The sequence below is a fragment of the Coregonus lavaretus genome (assembly GCF_964263955.1).
Source record: "Coregonus lavaretus genome assembly, chromosome: 14".
NCBI classification, from domain to species: Eukaryota; Metazoa; Chordata; class Actinopteri; order Salmoniformes; family Salmonidae; genus Coregonus; species Coregonus lavaretus.
The window spans coordinates 8,585,491-8,610,271 of NC_140001.1; the positions used below are offsets into that span (position 1 = coordinate 8,585,491).

The window sequence follows — 24,781 nt, forward strand, 5'->3', positions numbered from 1 at the left end:
AGTCCTTCCCCGGGGAGCTGCCCCGGGAGGAAGAGCAGCTCCGTCTTGCCGAGGTTCAGCTAGAAAATCTTGTTTCTAAACAGTACACCCATGAATTATAGTACCTCTGTTCATATTGCTGACGAATGTATTTTGTTTTTTGTCGAGGTGCTCTAGTAACTAGTTGTATACAAAACTTTCCTTATTCGAAGAAGGTCATTACATGGTTATGCATCTCGGCAGAAAAAAATTGAGCAAGGGACAAATTACATTGCAGGAAAAATAGATATGCAAATGTGAATTCAATGCCCAGAGGAAAGTCTGCTAACATTGCAGAGTTATTCATTAACATCACTGATTGCGATATCAGAGGTACAATTTTAGTTCGTCTGGTTTTCCAAAGCCAAACAGAGCGAGATTCCTACTTAGGAGCCATTTTGTTGCTTCAGTTGAATCTGCAGGAGTCGTGGAGAGCCCCCTTGAGAGGTGTGGCCCAGCCCTCCCTGACCAGCCGCCTCCCGAACCAGCAGAACGGTCACCACAACCACCAGACCAACAGCGTGCCCCATGCCAACGCTCTCTGCCACTTCCACATCGCTGCCAGCATCAACCCTGCCACAGGTACCGCACCCAAACCAACTGTTTCCAGAAATGAAGGCGTTCAGTGGCAATATTCAAGGTGGTTTACATTGCATAACAGTTGATTTTATAGGATAACAGAGCCTGTCTTAAACCCCTTCTGTACGTAATGCATAAGAATGGCAATGCAGATGTTGTATGCCTAAGAGTCACTATTATAAGCCCCTCTAACTGACCGTTAGTGATGGGGGGGGGGGGGTGGAATCGATAGTTACATATCAGGATATTATATTTGACAATATATCGTATCGTTTTGACATCGCAATATTATTAGGCTGTACCTGCACCAAAATACCAGTATTTGTCCTTCATAGCTTGTTCTCCATCCCCAAAAATTTTTTTAGCCAATTTGTTTCCCACACTTTTATTTCCTTGTCTGATCAAAACTAGTTTTCTCATGGTATCCCTCTGCAGCAGACATTGTGAGCAATGTTTGGACCATGGAATCGCAATAAAATCTGAGTATTGGATCGCAATACATATAGAATCATATCGGCACCTAAGTATTGTGATAATATTAGAGCCCGACCGATATATCGGTTCACTGACATTATCGGCTTATTACCGCTATATGGGTATCGACCGATAATTCAACCGTTAACCGATATTCAATAAATAGGATGGAAAAAAGGGAATCTCATGCTTATCTGAACATATGCGGCCATTCTCATGATGTCATTATTGTCACAATGTATGAAATCAACATTTGAAGCATAGTTATTGGACAATTGCTCTTTTGGATGGCAATTTAGGAGAATTCAGTGTGGGAAAATGACACTTTTTCATTTCCCCACTGTGAGACAGTATGTCGGCAGATATATCAGTAGGGGTACGTTTTGTCCCCCAAAAAAATCGGAATCGATATCTGACCAAAAATACCATATCGGTGGGGTCTAGATAATATTGTATCGTGAGGTCCCTGGCAATTCAGACATTTAGGCCCTGGAGTTGTTCCTGGCAATGTGACCTGCCCAAGAACAACCAGGTAGATGTCTGCCTGGGACAGATTTTTTTGGTACCATGCCCGCTTGCTCCCGCGAGATTTCATACTGCGCCCACCCCCGCAGGTTTTTTTGCCGACATCCCACCTGCTCCCGCCAGATCTCTTCCAGCTCCTGCCCCCAGTCCCTCAATGTTAAAATGACACGTCTTCAAAACCACCGTCTTCTGTATTATAATGTGCAATGAATGCATGATTTTATAAGACATTTGCTGGTTGGAATAAAGTCAAACTCATTTGAAGCAGCCCAGACAAAAATTGGAATGAGTTCACCTTGTAAACTTTCCAATTCCAATCATCTCAACTCAAACTGTCAGTAAGGGAAAAGAAAGGCAACAAATAGGCTATTGATAGGCTGACTAGTGACCAATCACAAGCCATTCATTTCATTACCTTTAGAAAATGATTAACAACATACTTTCCAGTGAGGACTGCAAGCTGATAATTGCTTTTAGAATTCCTTGTATAATTAATCACAAACTCCATCACATCATTATTTTTTTTATTTTTTTGGGCCACCACTACTGTTTGAAGCAGGCGCGCGAGCTGGTTGTGTCACGAGCCCCAGTTAGAGGTAGGGAGAGGAGCCAGAATGACAGAGAGGGATTCATGTGATAGATTTAAGCAATAAGCACGACACAACGCGGAGTGCCTGGATACACCTCTTAGCCGTGGTATATTGGCCATATACCACACACCCACGAGGTGCCTTATTGCTATTATAAACTGGTTACAAACGTAATTAGATCAGTCAAAATAAATGTTTTGTCATACCCGTGGTATACGGTCTCATATACCACAGCTTTCAGCCAATTAGCATTCAGGGATCAAACCACCCAGTTTATAAAAGTGGTTTTATAACAATTCACAGTGCATTTAAACATCGATACGACCATTATGAAATAATTTGCGGAACTAAAATAATATTTTCATCCAGAATTTGTCTTTCTGACCAACCTCTGCCCGCCTGCAGCATGAACCATTCCGACCGCGCCGCACATTTCTCTGTTGGGCGATGCGCGAGTCCCACGGTAATGCAGGGCTCTACAACAAGGACCAACTCTGGGCCCTACACACAAATGACCAGTTAAGTGATGATCCAGTATGGGTGTGTTGTTTGGTACAGATATCCCCCTGCTGCCGTCTATCACGTCGCTGTGTGGGGGAGATGACGAGGAGCCTGGCGGGCCCTTCACCGTGCACTGGCTCAACAACAAGGAGCTGCTTCTCACCCTGGCCATGGAGGTGTTCCTGCAGCAGCTCAGAGGCAGCGTGGAGCAGAACCACTCCGAACACTCCCATGAGGGTAGGTACTTGGTGGAGAGCAGGGGTGGATTCATTAGTGCACACCGTAGTAAAACATTTTGCAACGGAAATCGTTTTGCAACGAAAACGCTTTGCAACTGAAAACGCTTTGTAAAGAAAAATAGCTTTTTTTATTGGACAAGTTCTGGTTAGTACCTCTCAGCTTAGGCTGTTTGCTTCCGTTTGTTCCTACTGAATACAATAGAGGTAGGCAACCCTTGTCCTGGAGATCCTTGCTAATTATTGACCTTAATTCATCCATCAAGTAAGGGTGGAAAGAACCTGCAGCCACTCGGCCCTCCATGGAATTAGGACACGTGCCCTAATGACTGCATTCCCAAACTTTACCAGATTGCACAACATGTCATAAAATAAAAAGTCATAGAGCAATATAATACCCTTTTAAAGGGGCAATCTGCAGTTGCTTCATCCATTTTTGGACTTCAGAGTTAATTAAGAGTTAATTAAATGTACCCACTGTTTCTTGAACAATATAACATATAAATGCCTCATGAGCTTAGTTCAGCTGTCGTACTCCATCAGAACCCAAAATATAAGCTTGTTTCACTCAAATGTTTGTAAACAAAGTAAAAGTAAACAAACATTATAGCCACAAAACATGGTTAAAACTATAATTTTGATATCATGGATGGTCAGTCTTTGCATCCGTAGCTCTGTCTATGAATTTGAGTGGTTCCATTTCTCCAGCCCCATCCCTCAGCTTTTTACCGAAACGGGTCGGGAGGGGAGAACACTTTGTTACTGTTTCAACTGCTGATTGCCGCTTTAACCTAGAAATGAAAGGGCTTCGGATAGGTTATTTGATCATGAAAATAACTTAACCATATTCTAACTGAACTAAAAAAACAGAACACTTTCAGAGCAGTTGGATAATGACTGAAATAAAACCAAAATACTTTTCAATCATTTATCATTTGAGAGCCTATCATTTATTTACCCTTCAGTTTTGTGGATATGAGGACTGGGATGTGAGCTCTCTCCTGTCTGTCGGTCTGTCTCCCAGAGCCTGACTATGAGGAGGTAGAGCAGGCTGCTAGTCGAGCGGCAGATGGAGAACCTGACGCGGCGTCCACCCAGCTGCCTGCTGCAGCGGTGGAGCACCAGGTAGAGGTGCTGCTGGAGGACTGGAACAGGGGGGCAGACATGCTGTTCAGTATCCACCCAATGGATGGCTCTCTGCTGGTGTGGCACGTGGACTGGCTGGATGAATACCAGCCCGGCATGTTCCGCCAGGTCCAGGTATGTTACCTTCATCAGTAAAGCAACCTAACTGACATTTCTGTTTTTTTGCATCGCAATATACAGTGCATTCGGAAAGTATTCAGACCCCTTCACTTTTTCCACATTTGTTACGTTACAGCCTTATATTAAAATGGATTAAATGAAATTCTTTCCTCAATCTACACACAATACCCCATAATGACAAAGCGAAAACGTATTTACATAAGTATTCAGACCCTTTGCTATGAGACTCGAAATTGAGCTCAGGTGCATCCTGTTTCTATTGATCATCCTTGATGTTTCTACAACTTGATTGGAGTCCACCTGTGGTAAATTCAATTGATTGGACATGATTTGGAAAGGCACACACCTGTCTATATAAGGTCCCACAGTTGACAGTGCATGTCAGAGCAAAAACCAAGCCATGAGGTCGAAGGAATTGTCCGTAGAGCTCAGAGAGGATTGTGTCGAGGCACAGATCTAGGGAAGGGTACGAAAATATTTCTGCAGTATTGAAGGTCCCCAAGAACACAGTGGCGTCCATCATTCTTAAATGGAAGAAGTTTGGAACCACCAAGACTCTTCCTAGAGCTGGCCGTCCGGCCAAACTGAGCAATCGGGGGAGAAGGGTCTTGGTCAGGGAGGTGACCAAGAACCCAATGGTCACTCTGACAGAGCTCCAGAGTTCCTCTGTGGAGATGGGAGAACCTTCCAGAAGGACAACCATCTCTGCAGCACTCCACCAATCAGGCCTTTATGGTACAGTGGCCAGACTGAAGCCACTCCTCAGTAAAAGGCAAATGACAGCCCGCTTGGAGTTTGCCAAAACGCGCTTAAGGGACTCTGACCATGAGAAACAAGATTCTCTGGTCTGATGAAACCAAGATTGAACTCTTTGGCCTGAATGCCAAGCGTCACGTCTGGAGGAAACCTGGCACCATCCCTACGGTGAAGCATGGTGGTGGCAGCATCATGCTGTGAGGATGTTTTTCAGCAGCAGGGACTGGGAGACTAGTCAGGATCGAGGGAAAGATGAATGGAGCAAAGTACTGAGAGATCCTTGAGGAAAACCTGCTCCAGAGCGCTCAGGACTTCAGACTGGGGCGAAGCTTCACCTTCTAACAGGACAACGACCCTAAGCACACAGCCAAGACAACGCAGGAGTGGCTTCGGGACAATTCTCTGAATGTCTTTGAGAGACCCAGCCAGAGCCCGGACTTGAACCCGATCAAACATCTCTGGAGAGACCTGAAAATAGCTGTGCAGCGACACTCCCCATCCAACCTGACAGAGCTTGAGAGGATCTGCAGAGAAGAATGGGAGAAACTCCCCAAATACAGGTGTGCCAAGCTTGTAGCGTCATACCCAAGAAGACTCTACGGTGTAATTGCTGCCAAAGGTGCTTCAACAAAGTACTGAGTAAAGGGTCTGAATACTTATGTAAAAGTGATATTTCAGTTTTGTGTTTTGTAATACATTTGCAATAATTTCTAAACCTGTTTTTGCTTTGTCATTATGGGGTATTGTGTGTAGATTGATGAGGGGGAAAAAACGATTTAATCAATTTTAGAATAAGGCTGTAACGTAACAAAATGTGGAAATAGTCCAGGGGTCTGAATACTTTCCAAATGCACTGTATATAGACAGGTATGTTTCTTTCTAAATCATGTCCAAACAATTGAATTGGCCACAGGTGGACTCAAATCAAGTTGTAGAGACATCTCAAGGATGATCAAAAGAAAATTGGAGGCACCTGAGCTCAATTTGTAGTGTCATAGTAAAGGGGTGTGAATACGTACAGTACAAGTCAAAACTTTGGGTCTTTCTTTAGTTGTACTATTTTTTACATTATAGAATAATAGTGAAGACATCAAAACTATTAAATAACACATATGGAATCATGTTGTAACCAAAAAAGTGTTAAACAAATCACAAATAGATTTTATATTTGAGATTCTTCAAATAGCCACCCTTTGCATTGATGACAGCTTTGCACACTCTTGGCATTCTCTCAACCAGCTTCATCATAATAATAATAATAATATAATATGCCATTTAGCAGATGCTTTTATCCAAAGCGACTTACAGTCATGCGTGCATAAATTTTTACGTATGGGTGGTCCCGGGGATCGAACCCACTACCCTGGCGTTACAAGCGCCATGCTCTACCAATTGCGCTACAGAGGACCACGATATAGTCACCTGGAATGCATTTCAATTAACAGGTGTGCCTTGTTAAAAGTTAATTTGTGGAATTTCTTTCCTTCTTAATGCGTTTGAGCCAATCATTTGTGTTGTGACAGAAGATAGCCCTATTTGGTAAAATACCAAGTCCATATTATGGCAAGAACAGCTCAAATAAGTAAAGAGAAACGACAGTCCATCATCACTTTAAGACATGAAGGTCAGAAAATACGGAACATTTCAATAACTTTGAAAGTTTCTTCAAGTGCAGTCACAAAAACCATCAAGCGCTATGATGAAACTGGCTCTCATGAGGACCACCACAGGAATGGAAGACCCAGAGTTACCTCTACTACAGAGGATAAGTTCATTAGAGTTACCAGCCTCAGAAATTGCAGGCCAAATAAATGCTTCACAGAGTTCATGTCATAGACACATCTCAACATCAACTGTTCATAGGGGACTGTGTGAATCAGGTCTTCATGGTCAAATTGCTGCAAAGAAACCGCTACTAAAGGACACCAATAAGAAGAAGAGACTTGCTTGGGCCAAGAAACACAAGCAATGGACATTAGACCAGTGGAAATCTGTCCTTTGGTCTGGAGTCCAAATTGGAGATTTTGGTTCCAACCGCTGTGTCCTTGTGAGACGCGGTGTGGGTGAACGGATGATCTCTGCATGTGTAGTTCCCACCGTAAAGCATGGAGGAGGAGGTGTTATGGTGTGGGGGTACTTTGCTGGTGACACTGTCTGTAATTTATTTAGAATTCAAGGCACACTTAACTAGCATGGCTACCACAGCATTCTGCGCGATACGCCATCCCATCTGGTTTGGGCTTAGTGGGACTATCATTTTGTTTTTCCACAGGACAATGACCCAACACACCTCCAGTCTGTGTAAGGGCTATTTGACCAAGAAGGAGAGTGATGGAGTGCTGCTTCAGATGACCTGGCCTCCACAATCCCACGACCTCAACCCAATTGAGATGGTTTGGGATGAGTCGGACGGCAGAGGGAAGGAAATGCAGCCAACAAAGGAGATGATTGAGATGAAATCAAGACAAAGGAGATGATTGTGGACTACAGGAAAAAGAAGAGGACCGAGCACGCTGCCATTCTCATCGACGGGGCTGTAGTGGAGCAGGTTGAGAGCTTCAAGTTCCTTGGTGTCCACATCACCAACAAACTAACATGGTCCAAGCACACCAAGACAGTCGTGAAGAGGGCACGACAAAACCTGTTCCCCCTAAGGAGACTGAAAAGATTTGGCATGGGTCCTCAGATCCTCAAAAGGTTCTACAGCTTCACCATCGAGAGCATCACTGCCTGGTATGGCAACTGCTCGGCCTCCGACCACAAGGCACTACAGAGGGTAGTGTGTACGGCCCAGTACATCACTGGGGCCAAGCTTCCTGCCATCCAGGACCTCTATACCAGGCGGTGTCAGAGGAAGGCCCTAAGAATTGTCAATGACCCTAGTCATAGACTGTTCTCTCTGCTACCGCACGGCAAGCAGTACCAGAGCGCCAAGTCTAGGTCCAAGAGGCTTCTAAACAGCTTCTACCCCCAAGCCATAAGACTCCTGAACATCTAATCAAATGGCTACCCAGACTATTTGCATTGCCCCCCCTCTTTTAAGCTGCTGCTACTCTCTCAATTACCTCGACTAACCATTGCCCCCCCGCACATTGGCTCGGTACCGGTACATAGCCTCGCTATTGTTATTTTTACTGTTGCTCATTAATTATTTGTTATTTATTTCGTATTATTTTATATTGTATTTTATTGTGATTTTTTTTAAACTGCATTGTTGGTTAAGTAAGCATTTCACTGTAAGGTCTACACCTGTTGTATTCGGCGCATGTGACAAATTAGAATTTGACTTGATTGTCCTGTTGAAAAACAAATGATACTAAGCGCAAACCAGATGGGATGGCGTATCACTGCAGAATGCTGTGGTAGCCATGCTGGTTAAGTGTGCCTTGAATTCTAAATAAATCATAGACAGTGTCACCAGTAAAGCACCCCCACACCATAACACCACCTCATCCATGCTTTACGGTGGGAACCACACATGCGGAGATCATCCGTTCACCTACTCTGCGTTTCACAAAGACACAGCGGTTGGAACCAAAAATCTCAAATTTGGACTCATCAGACCAAAGGACAGATTTCCACCGGTCTAATGTCCATTGCTCGTGTTTCTTGGCACAAGCAGGTCTCTTCTTCTTATTGGTGTCCTTTAGTAGTGGTTTCTTTGCAGCAATTCGACCATGAAGGCCTGATTCACACAGTCTCCTCTGACCAGTTGATGTTGAGATGTGTCTGTTACTTGAACTCTGTGAAGCATTTATTTGGGCTGCAATTTCTGAGGCTGGTAACTCTAATGAACTTATCCTCTGCAGCAGAGGTAACTCTGGGTCTTCCTTTCCTGTGGCAGTCCTCATGAGAGCCAGTTTCATCATAGCGCTTGATGGTTTTTGCGGCTGCACTTGAAGAAACTTTCAAAGTTCTTGAGATTTTCCGTATTGACTGACCTTCGTGTCTTAAAGTGATGATGGACTGTCGTTTCTCTTTGCTTATTTGAGCTGTTGTCTGTTCTTGCCATAATATGGACTTGGTCTTTTACCAAATAGGGCTATCTTCTGTATAACCCCCGTACCTTGTCACAACACAACTGATTGGCTCAAACGCATTAAGAAGGAAAGAAATTCCACAAATTCACTTTTAACAAGGCACACCTGTTAATTACATTTACATTTACATTTTAGTCATTTAGCAGACGCTCTTAACCAGAGCGACTTACAGGAGCAATTAGGGTTAAGTGCCTTGCTCAAGGGCACATTAACGTCATTTAGCAGACGCTCTTAGCCAGAGCGACTCACAAATTGGTGCGTTCACCCTATAGCCAGTGGGATAACCACTTTACAATTTGGGGGGGGGGTTAGAAGGAATACTTTATCCTATCCCAGGTATTCCTTAAAGAGGTGGGGTTTCAAATGTCTCCGGAAGGTGGTGAGTGACTCCGCTGTCCTGGCGTCGTGAGGGAGCTTGTTCCACCATTGGGGTGCCAGAGCAGCGAACAGTTTTGACTGGGCTGAGCGGGAGCTATGCTTCCGCAGAGGAAGGGGAGCCAGCAGGCCAGAGGTGGATGAACGCAATGTCCTCGTTTGGGTGTAGGGACTGATCAGAGCCTGAAGGTACAGAGGTGCCGTTCCCCTCACTGCTCCATAGGCAAGCACCATGGTCTTGTAGCGGATGCGAGCTTCAACTGGAAGCCAGTGGAGTGTGCGGAGGAGGGGGGTGACGTGAGAGAACTTGGGAAGGTTGAACACCATACGGGCTGCGGCATTCTGGATGAGTTGTAGGGGTTTAATGGCACAGGCAGGGAGCCCAGCCAACAGCGAGTTGCAGTAGTCCAGACGGGAGATGACAAGTGCCTGGACCAGGACCTGCGCCGCTTCCTGTGTAAGGCAGGGTCGCACTCTCCGAATGTTGTAGAGCATGAACCTGCAGGAGCGGGTCACCGCCTTGATGTTGGCGGAGAACGACAGGGTGTTGTCCAGGGTCACGCCTAGGCTCTTCGCACTCTGGGAGGAGGACACAGCGGAGTTGTCAACCGTGATGGCGAGATCATGGAACGGGCAGTCCTTCCCCGGGAGGAAGAGCAGCTCCGTCTTGCCAGGGTTCAGCTTGAGGTGGTGATCCGTCATCCATACTGATATGTCTGCCAGACATGCAGAGATGCGATTCGCCACCTGGTTATCAGAAGGGGGAAAGGAGAAGATTAGTTGTGTATCATCAGCGTAGCAATGATAGGAAAGGCCATGTGAGGATATGACAGAGCCAAGTGACTTGGTGTATAGGGAGAAAAGGAGAGGGCCCAGAACCGATCCCTGGGGGACACCAGTGGTGAGAGCACGTGGTGCGGAGACAGCTTCCCGCCACGCCACTTGGTAGGAGCGACCGGTCAGGTAGGACGCAATCCAGGAGTGAGCCGCGCCGGAGATGCCCATCTCGGAGAGGGTGGAGAGGAGGATCTGATGGTTCACAGTATCAAAGGCAGCAGACAGGTCTAGAAGGACAAGAGCAGAGGAGAGAGAGTTAGCTTTAGCAGTGCGGAGAGTCTCCGTGACACAGAGAAGAGCAGTCTCAGTTGAATGACCAGTCCTGAAACCTGATTGGTTTGGATCAAGAAGGTCATTCTGAGAGAGATAGCAGGAGAGTTGGCTAAAGACGGCACGCTCAATAGTTTTGGAAAGAAAAGAAAGAAGGGATACTGGTCTGTAGTTGTTGACATCAGTGGGGTCGAGTGTTGGTTTTTTGAGAAGGGGAGTAACTCTCGCTCTCTTGAAGACGGAAGGGACATGGCCAGCGGTCAAGGATGAGTTGATCAGCGAGGTGAGGTAGGGGAGAAGGTCACCGGAGATGGTCTGGAGAAGGGAGGAGGGGATGGGGTCAAGCGGGCAGGTTGTTGGGCGGCCTGCAGTCACAAGTCGCAGGATTTTATCTGGAGAGAGAGGGGAGAAAGAAGTCAAAGCATAGGGTAGGGCAGTGTGAGCAGGACCAGCAGTGACTACCTCATGAAGCTGGTTGAGAGAATGCCAAGTGTGTGCAAAGCTGTCATCAAGGCAAAGGGTGGCTACTTTGAAGAATCTCAAATATAAAATATATTTTGATTTGTTTAACACTTTTTTGGTTACTACATGATTCCATATGTGTTATTTAATAGGTTTGATGTCTTCACTATTATTCTACAATGTAGAAAATAGTAAAAATAAAGAAAAACCCTGGAATGAGTAGGTGTATCCAAACTTTTGACTGGTACTGTATGTAAATTAGATATTCATATTCATTTTCATTTTCAACAAATGTGCAAACATTTCTAAAAAACATGTTTTCACTTTGTCATTATGGGGTATTGTGTGTAGATGGGTGAGAACAAAAATCGATTTAATCCGTTTTGAATTCAGGCTATAACGCAACAACATGTGGAATAAGTCAATGGGTATGAATACTTTCTGAAGGCACTGTAATATGTGGTCTGACTGATGGTGCTCTGACTGATCTCATCTTTGCTTATTTTTTGTGTGTTTTGAGACGTGCAAAATTAACATAAAACAAAGTGCTACTTGTTGAAAACAACATTAGCTGTCTCCGTGAAACTAATCATTTTGACAGTTGCATTGTACAGCTTACATTTTAATGTATTCTCACTGACGCTGGGTTAATTATATTCTAATTAAGTCTGACATTATTTGAAATTGGAAATGCGTTTATCTGCAGTATAATGATTGGGCCTCTTTTGATCCGGCAGTCAACGCTGCTGATGGAATCTCAATGACATCCAGGTTTATTAGGGCTGGCTGCCTTCATTTGATAAAAACGGCGGAAAGTGTAATGCATAATGATATGCTAATTAACTTTGGTGAGGAAGTGAAGCAGCACCGACTGACCAATCATGTCTCCGTTGTCCCGTGACAGGTGTCCTTTGTGTCCCGGATCCCTGTGGCCTTCCCCACGGGCGATGCCAACTCCCTGAGCCGCAGCGTGGTCATGTACGCCTGCAACAAGAACGTGGACCTGGCCATCCAACATGGCCGCCAGCGGCCCGCCGGCCTGCCACATTCCTCGTCGGTGCTGATCCCCTACGGCCAGAGCAAGGCGACCACCTCCAGCAGCCTGCGCCTCAGCATCTTCACCCCCAACGTGCTTATGATCTCCACGCACTCCGACGGCTCCCTCAACCAGTGGGCGGTCAGCTTCGCTGAGGAGTCGGCTTTCTCCACCGTGCTCAGCGTGTCTCACAAGTCACGCTACTGCGGCCACCGCTTCCACCTCAACGACCTGGCCTGCCACTCCCTGCTGCCCCTGTTGCTCACCACCTCACACCACAACGCCCTGCGGACCCCCGACGTGGACAGTGTCCTGGCCCCCATGGCCACCCTTTCTCAACCCCTTGGGGGCGGGCCCAGCCGGGTGTCCCTGGGCGCGGTGTCGCAGGACCCCAACGCCATCTACAGCGAGCTCATCCTGTGGAGGGTGGATCCAGTGGGGCCGCTGTCCTTCTCTGGAGGGGTGTCTGAGCTGGCCAGGATCAACTCTCTCCACTCCTCTGCCTTCTCCAACGTAGCCTGGCTGCCCACACTCATCCCCAGCAACTGCCTTGGTAAGGAAGGAGACAGTGAATTTACCTTTGAAAACTCTGTCAGCAGATGGCTTGCAATAGTTTTCTTCTCTACTGCAGGTGTCTACTGCAACTCTCCCAGTGCCTGCTTCGTGGCCAGTGACGGTCACTCGCTGAGGCTCTACCAGGCTGTTATTGAAGCCAAGAAACTACTCAGTGAGCTCTCCAACCCAGATATTTCAGTAAGTCGACAACCAGCACAATGGCTTTTTGATATCTCAGATTAACATTATTCTTTTTTTATCCGCACTATTCTCGATATCTAAACATTTTAAAATATTTGTATTTCTTACAGAAATATGTCGGCAAAGTTTTTAACATCATCAGCCAGCAATCAACTGCTAAACCAGGTTGTATCATCGAGCTAGATGCCATTACTGACTTTGTAAGTATACATTTATGGAAGAAGGAAATACGTTCTTATGAGTGCACACAGATTGTCACTGACCTTTTTCAGCACCGTGATTGGGGTTTGCTAGGCATAGCAAGCGCACTCCGATATTCAATAGATGACTGAATTCTATGTAACACATTGTTTAATGGCTTCTCTCCATCTTAACAAAAAGGTCAGCCATGCCATAGATGTTTTACACTGTAGCCTAGCCAGTAGGCCTTAAATTATGTGGAGCTGCCACCAAGTCGCAGCCTGGCCTTGGCATTAAATAATTAACTTTTGTGTGTGTTGGGGGGGGGGGGGTGTAGATGATGATGTTGATGATGATGCATGGTTAGATTCGATGTATTTATGTATCCTATGTGGAAGCATCAGCACACTCTTTAATTGTTCAAGACACATTTCCCCTCGGACAATAAAGTATATCCTGTCCTATTGTGTGTCCTGTGTAGTTGGTAGAGTATGGCGCTTGCAGCGCCAGGGTTGTGGGTTCGATTCCCACGGGGGACCAGTACAAAAAAAAGTATTAATGTATTCACTCACTACTGTAAGTCGCTCTGGATAAGAGCGTCTGCTAAATGACAAAAAATCTAAATGTAAATGATGTGCGTTCTGCAGCAGGGGAAGGAGACTCAGCTGCTGCATGTGTTTGAGGAGGATCTGATTTTTGGCAGTGAGCGGAGCACTCAGGAAGCCCCCGCTACAGACACTGGTAGGATTCCATTAGGAGACACACTCACTAATACAACCTTGACTTTGCTCTCTAGTCCATCTAAGTCAGTGTGATTATACATGTCTGTGTGTGTTTTCCTCCTGCAGCCTCCAGCCAGCCAAGCTTCTCCGCCCGCTTCTTCCTGGTGGTGGTAGAATTTACCCAGACTGGCAGGTCTTTCCTGCATATGTGGCACCTGCAACTGGCAGCTGGCCCAATCACTATGGGTGTGTGACCTCAAGGGTCCATTTCAATGTTACAGTGTTGTTGGGCATTGTCCGCCAGCTTTAACCTGGCTCTAGAAAAACAATGAGTCCTAGACTCATTTGTTTTTGTGTGTCTTTACAGACGAGACCGACGCTCCGCCTGACAAGGAGTATGTGACCTCGTCGCCAATGAACAGCTCTTTTAACTTTGAGACGTTCAGCTCCCCCTCGGCCCAGAAGAACAAGTCTTGCACGTCCAACCTGCAGAGTGCCAGTCGCCTCACCCTGGCCACTCAAAGGCTGTACAGCCAGGAGCTAGCTCTTCCAGACGGCGTGGAGGTGATCAGTGTCACGCCCTCAGCAGGTAAGAGAGCACTGAACCACAGTCACACACCCCTCTTCTCCTATATAATGGGATTGTCCTGTTTGTTTCTCCACAATAATGTAATCAACTCACAAAGTGTTGGATAATTCTATAGAATGGAACCAGTTCAACTGAAATTGGATAAGAGATCATTAACAGCCCTTTGTTTGGCAAGGTTTTGGGGGGTGGGAGGGTCTTGGTTACTATGCTGGCGTTTAACTGTTACATTTCAGTATAGATATAACTTAAGTCAATTGTATTGAGTTTGTGTACAAGCCAACCCAGAAAGTGTGGCTAAACTAACTAACCAATGATTGTTCTTGTTCCAGGTCATCTGAGCGCGTCCTCCCTGCAGCCGGCGGGTGGCGCTCCCTATCTCCTGGCCACTTCCTGTTCAGACGGAAAGGTGAGGTTCTGGAGGTGCAGGGCGGCTGCAGTGGAGCCAGACGCCCAGGAGCTGACGTACACCTGGGAGGAATGGCCTCTATTGGTGGAGGAGGGGCTGGGCAACAGCAGTGCCGTGACCGTGTCGGGCAGACCAGTGACAGTCAGCTGTTGTCACACCAGCCGCATCGCAGTGGCCTACCGACACAACCCTAGCCCTCACCTGAGCCCTAACCCTAACCACCTGAGGCCTAACCCTCAGCAGGGTGTCAGAGAACCACTGGTCCACGTAGGGGTATTCCAGTGCGAGTCCACAGGCGGCTCCCACTGGGTGCTAGAGCAGACCCTCATCTTGGATGCCTCCACTCCCACTGGTAACAACAACAATAACATGGAGAGTGGCACCAATAGCCTGAATGTGGAGAATAATAACCTGGACATCTATCTGCCCAATGACCACTGCCTGGGGACCTCTGGAAAGAGTCTGGTCCACCTGGACTGGGTCTCCAGGGAGGACGGCTCCCACATTCTCACTGTGGGGATTGGTTCCAAACTCTACATGTACGGCCTGCTCTCTGGAAAACCTCCTGAACTCGGCCTGTCTGATGGCCCCAGGGAGCAGAGCTCTTCCCGCCTGGTCCTCCTGCGCTCCGTGGACCTGGTCTCCTCCGTGGAGGGCTCCCTGCCCATCCCTGTCTCCCTGTCCTGGGTGAGGGATGGCATCCTGGTGGTGGGCATGGACTGTGAGATGCACGTGTACTCCCAGTGGCAGCCCCCGGCCAAGTCCACAGCCTCGAACACCACCACCACAGACATGGGCAGCGTTTCGTCCCTCCTGGCTGCAATGAAACAGAACCACGAGGATGGCCTGAACCCTGCTCCTCCCAAGAAGAGCCTGACCAGGTCCATGACCAGCCTGGCCCAGAAGCTGAGTGGGAAGAGAACAGCGTACGACCTGCCTGCAGAGATGGAGGACTGCGGGCTGTTTGAGGCGGCACACCACCTGTTCCCCACACTGCCCCAGTACCACCCGGTACAGCTGCTGGAGCTCATGGACCTGGGGAAGGTCCGGCGGGCCAAGGCCATCCTCTCCCACCTCGTCAAATGCATCGCCGGGGAGATCGTGGCCCTCAAAGACAACGCCACCAACCAAGACAAGCGTCTCCGCTCGCGCACCATCAGCGCCGGCGGCAGCACCTCCAGGGACCCCAAGCGCTTCAGCAAGGGCGAGAGCTCGGACTACACAGAGATTGACTCCATCCCTCCCCTGCCACTGTACGCGCTGCTGGCGGCCGACGAGGACTTCTCCCCCAAGCCCAAGGACAAGGTGGCCAGCTTGAGTGGAGACAGTGGCCACGGGTCCAGTCAGACGGACGCCTACGATGAGCTCTTCCACAGCAGCGGGGTGGGCGTGGACGACCTGGAGCACATGGACAGCGACCAGGAGGATGGCGGTGCTAAGGTCATAGACCTGTCTCAATACAGCCCCACCTTCTTTGGGCCCGAGCACGCCCAGGTCCTGTCCAGCCACCTGCTGCATTCCAGCCTTCCGGGCCTGACCCGCATGGAGCAGATGTCCCTCATGGCCCTGGCTGACACCATCGCCACCACCAGCACTGACATCCGGGAGAGCCAGAGCAGGAGCAAAGGTACGGTTTCTCATTGAACCCTACACAAACTGTCCTTAATAGTCCTTCTCCTTAGAAATGTTGTTTTATGGACTAATATGAACAAAGGTGGTGTATTTGTTTTAATCTGGTAGAAGGCCTGTGAGGAGGAGTACTGTAGATGGTCATGTTCTATCCATTGACTAGGTGGAGAGACTTTGGATGAGTGCGGTCTGAAGTTCCTATTGGCTGTGAGGCTCCATACGTTCCTGCTGACCACCCTGCCCCCTGCCCATCGCGCCCAGCTGCTTCGCCAAGGTAGGCAGGGCTGAACTACAAGCATTTCGCTACACCCGCAAAAACATCTGCTAAAATATGTGTGTGTGACCAATAAGATTTTGATTTGAACTCAACACAGCTGAACACAGTAGCCCACTGAGGTTCAGGTGGTTAGAACATGGTGCTTGTTGCAACACTAGACTTGTGGCTTTAATTCCTGCATGACCAATCTATGCTGATTAGCCTATTTATTTTAGTAAAAAATACATAAATGAAATCGCTTTGGTTAAATGAATATATTATTACATTATCAAACAACTGTAGTGCCTCAAGCCTGGTGCTGTGTAGACTAGTGTGAAGTTTGATTGTCTGACAACCTGTGTTTGGTCCTCCAGGTCTGTCCACCTGTCACTACGCCTGGGCCTTCCACTCCGAGGCCGAGGACGAGCTGCTCAACATGCTACCTGCCCTGCAGAAGGAAGACCCCACCTGGCCCGAGCTCCGAGCCATGGGCATGGCCTGGTGGCTCAGGAGCACCAATAAACTCCGGAGGTGTATTGAAAAAGTGAGCCCATGTGTCTCATTTACCTATTGAGATAATTTTTCCTCCCTTTACCTGGATATGTAGTTATTGATTGCCTTATTCTTTGAGACACAAAAGGAGGACAGAGGCAGGATTTGCTGCACCACAGAATTCAGTAATACAAATTAGAGAATGTGGAATGACCTGTATACGAATTTGTTTTTATACCTCCGTTATTCATCAGGTCGCAAAAGCGTCTTTTCAAAGGCAGAACGATCCTCTGGACGCTGCCATCTTCTATCTCGCTATGAAAAAGAAAGCGGTGGTCTGGGGACTGTACAGGTAACGTCTTTGAGAAGTTATTGAATATCATTTCCCATATCCCCTGACAAGATTGAAACAATTATTTCACATTACAGAAAGTCTAATAACAACTTGTGTTGATCCGTCAAGGTCTCAGAAGAATGCCAAAATGACAGCGTTCTTCAGCAACAACTTCGGTGAGGAAAGGTGGAGGAGGGCTGCCTTGAAGAACGCCTTCTCTCTGCTGGGGAAGCAGCGCTTCCAGCACTCTGCAGCCTTCTTCCTACTGGCAGGCTCCCTCAAGGACGCTGTGGAGGTAAAAATGTCCTCATGTCACTGTCAGCAGCTACAGTAGATGTGATGTCCTTGTGCCACATTTTTCATACAAAGATTTTCAGGAGAGAGGTAGCTCTCTGTTATCTTTAAAAATATATATAGTTAAATACAAAGCTGTTTCTTTGAGCATTTATGCAAATTACATCTGGCCAGGCAAAGGGTAGAGGTGACCTGATATTCCTGTGGGGTATTTTTCTGAGCTGCTACTGCAAATGCTTTCAACACTGTTGGATGAGGTTTGGCTTGTCTTGTACAGGTTTGCCTGGAGAAGATGCAGGACCTGCAGCTGGCCCTGGTGATCTCCCGGCTCTATGAGTCAGAGTTTGAGACTTCCTCCACCTACAAGCGCATCCTGCAGAGGCACGTGCTGGGCCAAGACAGCCAGCTCCCTGCCCACCGGGACCCCTTCCTGCGCAGCACAGCCCACTGGGTACTGGAGGACTACAGCCGGGCCCTGGATACCCTGCTGGAGCAGCCTACTGCCCCAAACCTAGCGTCCTCCACTCAGGCTGGCCACACAACTCAACCAGGTAGTAGTCAGAGAACGATGCTTTTTCAGTTCTTAGATTTGACGTTTGGTTATTTTGAGGTAAATTGATGATGTGAATGCCTGGGGAAATGATAGAGCTGTGATTTGCAGGTACCTCGTCCATGTCCCTCTGTAGCCCGGAGGTCTTCAACTTCTACACCTACCTCCGCACACATCCCTTACTGCTGCGCCGCCACTTCGGCTCGTCTGAGAAGACCAGGGTGGGTCTGACGGCGGAGGGCCACATGGCACACTCCATCAGCCTGGTGGAGAGGAGGCTGTTCTTCACCGCAGCCTACGCTCACCTGCAGGCCGGCTGCCCCATGCTGGCCCTGGAGGTCCTCTCCAAAATGCCCAAAGTCCTCAAAAGATCCAAGCTCCACCAGGACGAACTCACCAACCCCGACCTGAGCGAGATGAAAAAGGAACAGGCGTCAGATTTGGACTGGTCTCAGCCCACGTTGAATGGCTTCGAGTCGGTGTCAGACAGCTTGTCCAATAGCCAATCGGACTCTGTGCTGAGTTTTGACTGGGGCCAGCCCTCTGTGTCGGTTCAGGATGAAACCCTGGAGTTGAAATGGGACAGCGACAAGGAGGATGAGGAGGACGAACCACAGGGCTTGGCCATGAAGAACATCAGCGCCGACAACACCAGTAGTGTCTTCCAGGGCGACATCTCTCCGTTGACGGAGACGCCGCTGGACGAGGCCGACGTCCTCATGCCCTCTGAGGACATCCTTGCCGCTCAACTCAAGTTCAGCGCCTGCCTGAAGATCCTGACCACGGAGCTGCGGACCCTGTCCACGGGTTACGAGCTGGACGGGGGGAAGCTGCGCTACCAGCTCTGCCAGTGGCTGGAGAGGGAGGTGGTGTCCCTGCAGAGGTGCTGCAGCTACAAGCCCTGCCTGCCAGAGTTGGCCCTGGGAATGGCAGGGCCGGGGGGAGAGGAGGAGGCCCAGGCCCGGCCTGGTGAGGCCCAGCGCACCCGCAGACACTGGCTCCAGAGCAACCAGCCTCTCCTGCGCATGTTCCTCAGCTACTGCAGCCTGCACGGCTCCCATGGAGGAGGCCTGGCCTCGGTGCGCATGGAACTCATCCTGCTGCTGCAGGAGTCCCAACAGGTACAGCACACACACTAACAAACGGACACAATATATACTGTGTACAAAACATTAGGAACATTAGCACCCCCTTATGCCTTCAGAACAGCCTCAATTCGTCGGGGCATGGACTTTACAAGGTGTTGAAAGCGTTCCACAGGGATGCTGGCCCATGTTGACTCCAATGGTTCCCACAGTTGTGTCAAGTTGGCTGGATGTCCTTTGGGTGGTGGACCATTCTTGATACACACGGGAAACTGTTGAGCGTGAAAAACCCAGCAGCATTGCAGTTTTTCACACTTGAAAGGAACTAAAATAATTTTTCTTGCCATTCACTCTGAATGGCACATGTACACAATCCATGTCTCAAGGCTTTAAAATCATTCTTTAACCTGTCTCCTCCCCTTCATCTACACTGATTTTAAGTGGATTTAACAGTTGACATCAATAAGGATCATAGCTTTCACCTGGTCAGTCTGTCATGGAAAGAGCAGATGTTCCTAATGTTTTGTACACTGTGTATATTTACGCAATAAAGCATGAGGGGGTTTGGTATATGGCCAATATACCACGGCTAAGGGCTGTTCTTAAGCACGACACAATGCTGAGTGCCTGGATACAGCCATTAGCCGTGGTATATTGGCCATATATCACAAATCCCCAAGGTGACTTATTGCTATTATAAACTGGTTACCAATGTAATTAGATTTTTTGTCATACCCGTGGTATACTGTCTGATATACCACGGCTTTCAGCCAATCAGCATTCAGAGCTCCAACCACCCAGTTTATAATTATACTGAACAGAAATATAAACGCAGCATGCAACAATTTCAAAGATTTTACTGAGTTACAGTTCATGTACGGAAATCAGTCAATTGAATTAAATTAATCTATGGATTTCACATGACTGGGAATACAGATATAGGGGCGTGGATCAGAAAACCAGTCAGTATCTGGTGTGACCACCATTTGCCTCATGCAGGGCGACACAACTCCTTCGCATAGAGTTGCTCAGGCTGTTGATTGTGGCCTGTGGAATGTTGTCCCACTCCTCTTCAATGGCTGTGCGAAGTTGCTGGATATTGGCGGGAACTGGAACACGCTGTCATACATGTCGTTCCAGAGCATCCCAAACATGCTCAATGGGTGACATGTCTGGTGAGTATGCAGGCCATGAAAGAACTGGGACATTTTCAGCTTCAAGGAATTGTGTACAGATCCTTGTGACATGGGGCCGTGCATTATCATACTGAAACATGATTATCATACTGCACATTTTAGTGGCCTTTTATTGTCCCCAGCACAAGGTGCACTTGTGTAATGATCATGCTGTTTTAATCAGCTTCTTGATATGCCACACCTGTCAGGTGGATGGATTATCTTGGCAAATGATAAATTTTCACTAACATAGATGTAAACAAATTTGTGCACAATTTGAGAGAAATACGCATTTTGTGCATATTGAACATTTCTGGGATCTTTATTTCAGCTCATGAAACATGGGACCAACACTTTACATGTTGCGTTTATATATTTTTGTTCAGTGTACTATTAAAACCCTTCTAACAAAAAAGTATCTTTGTTGTAAACAAGACTAAGAAAAAGGCTCTTGCATCTCAGTACTTGACAGCAAGTTCTCTGAGAGATACGAAGGAAGGGCAACACAAAAACTGAAGCAAAGAAAACGGAGCTTGCCATTTTATCTCAGCCTCGCGTTTGCCTTAAAGCAGCAAACCGAGGTTTCCAGCGGGCGGCTGGGGTTTCACGTAGCTGATGGGTGACATCAGTGACTTCTCCAGTGAGTGGCTGGCTGGCTGTCTGACAGACAAGACTGATTCTCAGCTCTCTTCTCTACTGAGGCCTCGTTCTACTTGTAGGGAGACATAAGCTACGAGTCACCAACACCAGGAACACACGCACTGCTCTCATCAAGAGCGTTTGGAACATCACATGCTCCTGTCATACCACATGACGGGAACTCCTCTGACTCCTCTGTCTGAGATGACTTACTTTTAGTTTGGCATTAAAGCAGTAAGTCTCTGATCTGATGCGTGAAGCGCAGCGTGGTAGCCAGCCTGCAATTGTGTATCTATTTTTTTTTATGTAACGATACGCATCTGTCCCCGGTTCAAATGTTTAAGATGCAAATGAATCGGGCGGCGGAATCCCAAACTGATTTAAAGTGAAGCTTTCATCCGTAAGAAAACCGATTCAAACGTTACGAATCTCCGGTTCACTAACGTGTTTTACTCCTTTTCCCCCATTCCTTATTACGAAAATACATAATCTGTTGTGACTGAGTTGTTGCGTCCTCTCCTTAAGCCTATCGAACTGGTAATCATGGAACTGCGTATGACATTGATCTACAATTCCGATAACTGTGCGCACAGTGCAGGAGAAGCAGCTGATCGCGCCAACGAGAGGTAGGCCTACCCTATCCCTGTTTAAATGTATAGGCTATATCTGCGCGGCACCTTCAGCATTCAGATGTTTGTAAAATGGCTTTCGCAATAATAAAGCATTGTCATATAGCAGTTTTAAAATGATTTGAGCTAGTAATGTCAATATTTATCTTTAGAAATTGAGGTTCAGCCAATGTAATCTTCTAGGTCATTGTTACCAAATGCGCTGTAGAAACTAGTTTTACCAGAGGGGCTGTGTCGCTGTAGAAACTAGTTTTACCAGAGGGGCTGTGTCGCTGTAGAAACTAGTTTTACCAGAGGGGCTGTGTCGGCTACCGGAGTGGACACAACTCTCATCTTGCTGCTGATTGCCACTTAACTGCTGATTTGGGGGGTTTTCAATTGCCAGGTTCACCATACAAAATATTTTAGGTGGTTTTGTGCATTTGGTCATTTTTACATGAACAGGGTAATTTCATAACAAGAACAGCAATCATTTTTGCGAGATGCACTGGTCAGAACGGGAGAAGAGAGAGCAGCTCTCCTCTAAAGTTCCAAAGGGGGTGAAATCCCAGTTTTTGAGAGGGGTGAAATTACTAGCTCAAAACATGTTACACTGCTATATGACAAGTTAATCAGTGGGTGATGATGATTTCAGATAAAAAGTGGGGGGCCAAAAACAATGTTATAGTGGTAGATGCTCAGTCTGCCCTATGGCTCAGCTCACATTCTACATCATTTACTCACACATGCACACACACCTAAACACAGTTAGCTCAGACAGATCCTACTCAACTCCTGATCAGTATCAGATATTAATTTAGAATGGAAAATGAATGTGTCATGCAACAATTGTTAGTGCATCGATTAGAATCGAACCACATCGATTCGTTCCACTAATCGAATAGCAAAGAATAGTTTCAAACTAAAAGTATCATTCCTGTATCGTATCAGAGCCCGTGTATCTAGATGCGTATTGAATCGTGCTTGTAAGGAGAGATTCACATCCCTACTATTTGTATTTCCATGCTTTGTTTTTGAGAGCTGTAGTTTATGTATTTTCTTTGTTAGTCTTCATGCATTCACGCCATGCTACTCTGTCCACAGGATGACAGTGCCCAGTTGGCTGTCACCCCATACCTGCATCACGCCTCCATCCCTCTCCTGCTGGCCTGCACTGCCAGCGCCAAGACAGTGGTGGCCAACCCCATCGTCCATCTGACCAACCTCACCCACGACATCCTGCACACCATCAACGCGCTTGACTCCCCGCCACACCCAGACGTCATCAACAACGAGGTCAGACACGCATACACCAGCCAAGGCTGTCATCATGCTGTGTGCTCCAAACAAAGATCATTGTTGAGAGATCAGAGTGGTACTTGTGGTGGAGTTGGGGCCGTGTTGGTTGGGGGGGCCAAGGTTGAGGTGGGGCAGTGCTGTGAATTTGACAGGGGTGGTAATGTGCTGTGAATTTGACAGGGGTGGTAATGTGCTGTGAATTTGACAGGGGTGGTAATGTGCTGTGAATTTGACAGGCGGTAATGTGCTGTGAATTTGACAGGGGCGGTAATGTGCTGTGAATTTGACAGTGGTGGTAATGTGCTGTGAATTTGACAGTGGTGGTAATGTGCTGTGAATTTGACAGGGGCTGTAATGTGCTGTGAATTTGACAGGGGCGGTAATGTGCTGTGAATTTGACAGGGGCGGTAATGTGCTGTGAATTTGACAGGGGCGGTAATGTGCAGATATTGTGATAGATGGATATCCCTGGTAATATAAGGTGAGTTGATGGTGGGAAGGAGTGTTCCGCTGCTCCTAGTGTATCTGATGCATAAATGCCTCCTGCTCTTCCAGATCTATGTGATGCACACGCTGGCAGCCTCGCTGTCCGCCTGCATATACCAGTGTCTCTGCGACGGCCACAACCACAGGTTAGTCTGAATCCTAACGCTGCTAACTTTGACCTGTGCTCTCGATCTCTGTACTGGAACGCCACACAACCAAGAGCATGCTGGAAAATGCACATAAGGCAGCAGTTCAGACATTTTAACTGTTTATTTTATTTTGTATTTAACTAGGCAAGTCAGAACTGCACCGTGCATCTGATTTTGAGAATCTGCCTGTCACTGTATGTTATAATGATCATTAAAACGTAGTCCTGTTTTCTGATCCTCTTAACAGCTGTGCTACTACAAGGGGGAAACGTGTATAAAGTTAAAGTAGAGAGAAGGCTTTTTTCTTTTTTGTTGTTGACTTGTCTAGCAATTGAATGACCTTTTTAAAAATAGGAGTCACGTGACTGAGCCCAGCCCTCCGCCTGACCTTGGCATTTGAAAGCTCCCAGATCTGTAAATGAGTAAGGACTTTGTTTTGTGCCGTGACTAACAGTTCAGCCTCTCGTGTGTAGGATGAAGCGCTGCAGTCCGACTAAATTAGCTTTTTTCTAATTCAACACTCCCCTTTGTTATGCTAATGAACCCCACACGGCAGTCATGCTATGAGGTTCTAAATTCAGCTCATGGTAGGTGATTCTGTGAAAGGCTTTGTTAGAAGGACGCTGGCTTTTTATATTGTTGTGCTGCAGACACTCTCACGGTCCTTTTCAACCTGCTCTGTCCGCTAAAGAAGCACTTTTAAGTTGTAATATTGCAGATTTAGCCTGTACACTTCCAGTAACTCCATTCTGTGTTACGTGACAGCAATCAGCTCTTTCATGCGAGCTTAGAGGATTCAGTAGATATACAATGCACTGTAATATACCCGTCAGTATACTGTAATATACCCGTCAGTATACTGTAATATACCCGTCAGTATACTGTAATATACCCGTCAGTATACTGTAATATACCCGTCAGTATACTGTAATATACCCGTCAGTATACTGTAATATACCCGTCAGTATACTGTAATATACCCGTCAGTATACTGTAATATACCCGTCAGTATACTGTAATATACCCGTCAGTATACTGTAATATACCCGTCAGTATACTGTAATATACCCGTCAGTATACTGTAATATACCCGTCAGTATACTGTAATACACCCGTCAGTATACTGTAATACAACCGTCAGTATACTGTAATATACCCGTCAGTATA

General features: G+C 47.1%; 1 protein-coding gene across 1 annotated transcript in view; it reads left to right on the forward strand.

Moving 5' to 3' along the window:
* The window catches only part of dmxl1 (Dmx like 1), a 55,476-nt gene that overhangs the window by 12,611 nt on the left and 18,084 nt on the right, over window positions 1-24,781 (forward strand). The window contains 20 exon segments of the mRNA XM_084177231.1: window positions 429-600; window positions 2,745-2,924; window positions 3,948-4,183; window positions 11,834-12,518; window positions 12,597-12,718; window positions 12,832-12,921; window positions 13,549-13,642; window positions 13,750-13,869; window positions 13,991-14,212; window positions 14,542-16,245; window positions 16,411-16,521; window positions 16,878-17,047; window positions 17,250-17,347; window positions 17,459-17,624; window positions 17,901-18,125; window positions 18,128-18,177; window positions 18,310-19,294; window positions 22,785-22,976; window positions 23,535-23,611; window positions 24,069-24,079. Coding sequence (XP_084033357.1) covers window positions 429-600; window positions 2,745-2,924; window positions 3,948-4,183; window positions 11,834-12,518; window positions 12,597-12,718; window positions 12,832-12,921; window positions 13,549-13,642; window positions 13,750-13,869; window positions 13,991-14,212; window positions 14,542-16,245; window positions 16,411-16,521; window positions 16,878-17,047; window positions 17,250-17,347; window positions 17,459-17,624; window positions 17,901-18,125; window positions 18,128-18,177; window positions 18,310-19,294; window positions 22,785-22,976; window positions 23,535-23,611; window positions 24,069-24,079 — 5,710 coding nt within the window.